This window comes from Sciurus carolinensis, chromosome 8 (genome assembly GCF_902686445.1).
Source record: "Sciurus carolinensis chromosome 8, mSciCar1.2, whole genome shotgun sequence".
Classification (NCBI taxonomy): domain Eukaryota; kingdom Metazoa; phylum Chordata; class Mammalia; order Rodentia; family Sciuridae; genus Sciurus; species Sciurus carolinensis.
Window position 1 is genome coordinate 12,267,485 of NC_062220.1, and position 7,043 is coordinate 12,274,527.

A 7,043-nucleotide genomic window follows, 5' to 3' on the forward strand; every position below is an offset into this window, starting at 1 on the left:
TTGTCCCCATTAACTGAGGTGCAACTCAGGATGTCCCCACTCAAGGAACCGCTGTCTCAGCCTGGGGTTGCTGAAGAGCAGAATGATGGGGTGGATTGCTGGGCACGGAGAAGTCACCACCTGAAACACCCAGTACCTGAGTTCCTGAAATGGAAAATTACCAGCAGAACTGAGCACCGTGACAGGAAGCAGGAGACGAAGAGGATGACAAGGATAGGAAAGCTCTGATGTGAGCCTGGGCACAGGCATCTTGAAACCCCAACAGCGTCCACAGTGTCCTCTCACATACCTTCCCAGGGATGTGAGAAGCCAAACCATGGAAATCAGAAAGATGACAGTCAGGATGGGCCAAGCAACTGGTTTCATGGAGAAGACGTAGAATTTCCCTTGTGAGCTTCTTATGCTATTTCCAGAGACGTTCCAAGACTGCCACTTGCTCCTTAAATAGTTCTCATATATTTTCTGGTTACCTTTGAAAAATAGAAAACTGCTCAAGCCAGAGAGTCCCGCAGAGCTAAGCAGCCTCCGTGGTCCCCACGCAGGCACCTTGCATGTTAGCCGGAGGAAGACAGGAGGGGCAGAGGTTTCAAGTTTCCCACAGTAGAAGAGACAAGCCCGTTGGAGAACATATAGTGGCAGCATTCAGGAAGTCCCACAGGAAGCTCGGCAACTGCAGGACAGGGTTGCATGGTACGGCTGCTGGATGCAGCACCACAACCCACTGCAGACAGAAGCGAGAGGCCCCAGGATGACCAATAACTCATCATAAGGCGACAATGTTTTCAGTAGCAACCAGATGATGCTGCGGTGATAAAGCCATTGCCCATCAGCACCACCAGGCACAAAAGGAATACAATAATGATGATGATGATGATGACTTTCCTATCAGCCACCATACCCTCTGAACCATATGATCTCCACTCATTTCTCCCGTGGACAAGATGGGTCCCAAGGTTTCAAGGGCTACTTCTGTTGGTTGCTCTGGAAGGATGCGTTTGTCTCCCCAGATCCTCCAGGGCAGAGGTTAGACCAGAGTAGAGGATACAGGCTCTCTGACAGAGGAGAAGAGGGTTTCTTCTCTCCAGATCAAATGCAAATGTGGTCAAGGCTAAGTTTCCAAAGTCCCACTGCCAGCCTGTGCATTTGCCTGCTCTTCTGCCTGTTCCCTGCCCATTGTCAACACTGGTGTGGATAATATGTCAGGCCCTTGCATTTGATGTCCTTACACAAGCTATATTTACCCAAGCTTACACCTAAGACATGACCACACACCTGCTGGCCATCCAGTCCCAAGCAATGCTACAAATGTCCTCGGTGTATTTACTTCTCACAACAACCCGTGAAGTAGGTGCTCTGAGAGTACCCCTTTGACAAAGAAACAGAAAACTGAGAAAACCTGTACTGAGCAGTTAACTCAAATTCTTATTGCCCGAGTCCACCATCATGAAAGAGAACATAGGAGACAATTATATAAAATAAAGCTAACAAATATTTTTAAGTATTGTTAAATGGCATCTCAGGGAGGAGCCCCCACTGAGACAGCTATAAAACCAGGGACCGTTCTGACCCAAGAGACTAGACAGGCTTCAGCCCAAGCCTCACCCCTCACTGTGAGTTCTTAGGAATGCCAGCCACCCTTCTGTGCCTCATTGTGTCCATCTGTGAAATGTGAAAAATGGCCAGGCACCGTGGTGCATGCCTGTAATCCCAGGCTCAGGAGGCTCAGGCAGGAAGATCATGAGTTCAAAGTCAGCCTCGGCAAAAGCAAGGCACTAAGCAACTCAGTGAGACCCTGTCTCTCAATCAAGTACAAAATAGGGCTGGGGGTGTGACTCAGTGGTTAAGTGTCCTTAAGTTCAATTCCCCATACCCCCAAAAACTGTGAAAAATGACTGTTATAATTCATAGGATTGTCTAAGAATCTGTTTTTAGACCGAAAGAAACTATTAAAGATAATTTCACAGGTGAAAGAAATGGGGCTCCAAACTATAGATGAAGAATCCCATTTAAAGTAACAAAGGAAGATCAGGAGCCAAATTGATTCCAAGCCTAGGGACCTTTGCCATAGTTAGCCTTATCACTTGCATCCCTATCTTCTTCATCCTCAACTGGAGTCACAAAGACCAGGTTTTGAGTCTTTTACAATCATAGACTGTGGATTCATAGGGTAGTCATTTAATCCCCCTAAACCCCTCTTTCTTTTCCTATTAAAAATATGGATCACAAACAAATGTGAGCATAAATATTTGAAAACTAGAAATCTCTATATGCATAAGACATAATTATGATGGTGACTGTGACTTATTAGAATGACTGTCTTCCATACAACCTGTGCAATGACAGGTCGTCCCAGAGGAATGCAGGACAGCATCAGGAATGCAGTGGAGGTGCTGGGTACGGACTTAGGGCTGTCTACCTTAGCCAGAAGGGGATGGAATAATGCAAGACCGTGTTCTTCATAGGACTGAATGGAAAAGAAAATTGAAAAATCAACATTCAACGCACAGATTAATGTAAATGGTTTAATGTTTCACAGAAAAATAAGGAAGCAGAAACAGTTCTGGGTCTGTTGTAACAATATTGAAGACTGAGGATCAAGTAAGAAAACAACGAGGGAGTTTTAATGGTAAACCCATCTCCTGGCCAGCACCATGCCTACCAGCTCCGTGAACAGAACCCCAACAAACAGGGACTAGAATGAGGAACATTCTGCCATCTCTTTCCAGTTCCCAGTCTACCTCCAGGAGAAATTGTTTGTCCAACACAGGGACCAAATGAAGTGAACACTGTGTCCCTGGGGAAAGGAAAGAAGGTACCACACTCTTGTGAAAAGACAAATTTCCATGGAATAGAGTTCCCAGCTGCCTCTTCCTCGTCCAGGTTCCTCTGACTGACTTTTGGCTATTTTCCACTGAAGCTTGGGGAAATGGGGCAAATTGTGAAATTATAACTCTGTAGTTTAAATAACCACGAACTTTCCAATCTGGAAAACTCATACCTTTCCTTCTACCTCCTACCCCATCAGTGGCTCATAAGATGAGAAAGATGTGCAGTTAACCCTCAATTCATTGAGTAACAAATTTTTAACCATCTCTTATGTCATAATAACTTTATAAAAAGCACTAGGGCTACAATAGTGAATTAGACATTTGCCCTGAAAGCTCTTTTTGCACCAACTGTAAACCACAAACATTTCCTGGGCATATACTATGTGCCAATTAAGTTAATCCCAAAGGTGAGCTGTCATTTTCATTTAAAGTATTTAATGATGATTTTCATTGTGGTGAGTTTTTGTTTGTGGTATTTTGCTTCTAAAATTTACATTTATTTTCTGAAGAAGAATCCGAATCTGTGAATTTAAAATTTTTCATGGATTTCATAAATGGAATCATGAGGGTGGTAGCATAGGAATCCAGAACAGGTTCCCTAGGTAGAAAAGTCTCAATTCAGTACTTTCTATCAGAAAGATTTTTTAAAAAGGATTGATCCACACGCATGCTGTGGTGCTAAATATTATGCATCCTCCTGGGCTTGGGGTGTAGCTCAGTGGTACAGTGCTTGCTTAATAAGGTTGGATCCCTGGGTTCAATCCTAGTACCAAAAAGGAAAAGAAGAGAAGTTTCTAAATATTATGCATCCTCCTATTCTTATCCCGAGGATTCTCCAAATAGTTCAGCAACTGCAGCAGCAGCAACAGCAGGAGTTCCATTATTGTGTGACAAGAGAGAGGCTTTCTTGTATGTTGGAAAAGGACAAAGCATTAGGAAAGGGGGTGGAAATATGCTGATGTCGAGAATGATTAGGGGGCTGGGAATATAGCTCAGTTGGTAGAGTGCTTACCTGTCAAGCACAAGGTCCTGGGTTCAATTCCCAGCACCGCAAAAAAAAAAAAACTAGGTAATGTTGGGTACCGGAGTGGATTTGCAGAAGGGAAGGGAGCACATTGGTCTGAACAGGTAGGCTGGGGAGAGAGACCACAGAAAGACTGGACAGTCGGGATGAGAGACTGGACTTTATCTTAAACCAACATGGAGCCACCAAACGCTTTTAGTGCTCATGAGTTACAGTTTAGGACAGGAGGCCGAGAACACCAACCAACTGAGAACTCCGGAGACAAGCCCTGGCACAACTCAAAGGCTGTGAAAATGTGGCAGAATTAGAGTCACGTCACCATGCCCTTCCCACCTGTGACCTTCAGCAAAGTCCTGCAGAGATGGCCAAGGACAGTCTTCCAAACGCTCCCAGCTGAGAGAGGGGACGGAGCCGCGACCCGGATGCCCTGCCTCTGCTGCCTCCACCCACCCTCTTGTGGCTTCAGCTCAGCCATGTTGCTGCAAAAAAAGATTTAAAAAGAAAAACTCGTTGTGCTCGGTGATGGTGGCACATTCAGTTAGACCCGAGGGATCCAGAGAATGAGAGTCTGGCCATAGTGCCAGCTCCCCACAGGGCCCTCTGCCTCTCCTTTCCACTGTCTGTGCTTCTTGCCAGCAATATAAAAAGCTCTTCTTTTAAAGTCTTAATTATCGTTTTCCTAGAGAAAACTCATCAGCCTACTCTCTTTTCTCCTGCTCTACCTTGGACTCCAGCTAATATTGAAACATAATGTTTGGGGGCCTCAGCTTTCCAGGATTGTTGGACAGTTTACCATAAATGCAGTTATTTATTTGAAATTCATTGCAACCTCCATTCTGTCGTGTTACTTATTACTCCCAGGTTGACTAGTTCAAACGTGCAAATTCATTATTAATTAAATTCTTGTACTACTTTATATACCTCATAAGATACACAGAATAACAGGAATTTAAAGAAGATTAAAAAATAAATGGAAATCAAAGTTACAATGCTTTTCTTCCCAGTCTCGGTGGATCATCTTGCGCAAGCTCCATCTGGAGACTACCGTCTTGGGCAATAGCATCCAGGAACCACCTCCTAGATGAGCGGCAGGGAAGAATAGGATGATCGAAATTAAGAATTGTTGAGAATTTCCTTCTCACTTCTGTTGGCCAAACCCTAAAAACATTTCTATGTCAGACAATTCCTTTTCATTCAGCAGATAGCCAACACATGAAATCATGTAGTGTGTTAGCACAATGATCTTACATGTCCTTTGAACTAGCACAAAGCTCTTACGTGTCCTCAGCCTTCTAGGGGATCCAACTGAGAAAGCTTCATGGGTAGAATCAGTCTTAGGTAGGACACAAAAGATAGGGATGGCAAAGATTGGTAGAGAAAGGAAAGAAGGGAAGAAGAAAGAAGAGGGAAGTTTCAAATCTTTGGTGGGCCAAAGGATAAATGGTGGAAGAGAAGGAAATATGGGAAGACAGAAGGAAGCTGTACGGTAGAGAGACTAGATGAGCTCAGAACAGGTGAGGAGGCAGCTTATGTCACCAGGTGGGTGGTATTGGGGAATCCATGCCTTCAAAACTCAACTTGTCTACAGAGACCACGATGATGGTTATAGGTGTTCACAGAGGGAGTGTAGCTTGAAGAATATTATTAGGTTGCTTGCACAGGGAGTCTGATAAGCCTGTGAGGGAATGGGGCCATCAGGTAAGGTCAAAGTGATTTGGGACTCAGATTAGGGATTAGCTACAGTGAAGGAGATGGCAGGAACACGGAGAGACAGAAACAGATTTAGTGGGGCATGCAAAGGGTGGGTTGGGTGGAGGAGGAAGAACTGAAAAGAGAAAGGGCCCAACCCTTATGAATTCTTGCCACACGTGGGATTATTCATCACAGTACTGGTAACTGATGTGGATAACTTAAGAGCAAAATCACCTTTCGTTCAGGGCCTTCAAAGTCTATGAACTGGCAGCACACAGATCTCAAAACCTTGTCTTCAGGGCCTTTCTCAGCTTGGGGCTGCTTAGCACCAAGATGAGGGAGTGCAGGTAGATGCCTGCATAGGTGAGCACTTCCCTGACCCAGTGCCAATGACTCTGGACGGTTGTGAGTCTCATAACAGAAACGATCAGGGACAGGAAATATGCAGTGTAGGAGATGAGGAAGAAGGCAAGGGACTTCAGAGCCATGCTGTGAGCCTGGATCCTGCAATTGAGAGGCCCGGGCCTGCGGTCTCTCATCTGCTCCATGTGCCGGCATAGTGAGAACATGAGCAAGAAGATGGACACCAGGAACAGGAGGAATGGAACGAACCACATGAACCCCGCGTTGCACAAAAAGTAGTACTGAGAGAAGGTCAGTGTTGTTCGATCAGCAGTACAGTTTCCACGGGGACCCAGGGAGGTGCTCATCTCAACCGTAACCGCTTGCTCAATGGCTAAGGAGGTGGTGGACAGGCCACAGATGATCAGGGAGCCCACCAGCAGCCTGGGAACTAACCGAGGGATCCTCCACTTCAGCCAGAAGAAAACAGAGTGGGAAAAGGAGGAGATCTTCACGCAGTAGAAGATGGCAAGCCAGGCCATAAGCCAGACGGTGAAATTGTTGAGGAAGTTCCAGAAGAAGGTGATGTAGTTAACTTGGTAACAAAACTCAAAAAAAGCCAGGAAGTTGTTCAGGATGCCTATCCCATGCAGGCAGAACCGGGAGGCAGCGAGACAGGTCACAATCATGTCGCTTACGGGCAGTCCCTGACACCTCACCCACTCCCTGCCCAGCACAGTGACCACAAAGCCATTCTGCAACATAGCAGCCAGTGACTCCAGGCAGAAGATGACCATGAAGATCAAGGTGGCTGAGGAAGGCATCTTCTCCACGGAGGGTCCTACTCTAGAGGCTGAGACGCATCCACAGGGAAAAACAGAATCTCTGGCCACACCACCTTGTTGAGACCAGAGACTCAGAAATCCCTCTCCCTGGATTCATGCAAAAGCCCAGCCACCAGCAAAGCCCTAGCCACCCCGCTTCCAACATGAGAATAATTGCAATCTCCCTTGGCATGCAAATGACTCTCAGCTCAATGACACCTGTTTCAATTTGCATGAACTGTGTTTGCCTATTCTTTTTCAGAACCAGGTGCAGGGAAATGTTAATAGGATAGAGGCTCCATGGGTGATTGAAATATCCATATTTTGCACATT

The 7,043-nt window shown here is 45.6% G+C and overlaps 1 protein-coding gene across 1 annotated transcript; it reads right to left on the minus strand.

Moving 5' to 3' along the window:
* Nucleotides 1-5,825: 5,825 nt before the first annotated feature.
* LOC124990227 (taste receptor type 2 member 143-like) lies at nucleotides 5,826-6,710 on the minus strand. The gene has a single exon (XM_047559990.1). It carries the CDS (start codon nucleotides 6,708-6,710, stop codon nucleotides 5,826-5,828), a length of 885 nt encoding a protein of 294 aa, XP_047415946.1.
* Nucleotides 6,711-7,043: the final 333 nt, after the last annotated feature.

Coding starts and splice junctions, on each gene's coding strand:
- LOC124990227 (XM_047559990.1), bottom strand. CDS start 6,710: ATGCCTTCCTCAGCCACCTTGATCTTCATGGTCATCTTCTGCCTGGAG.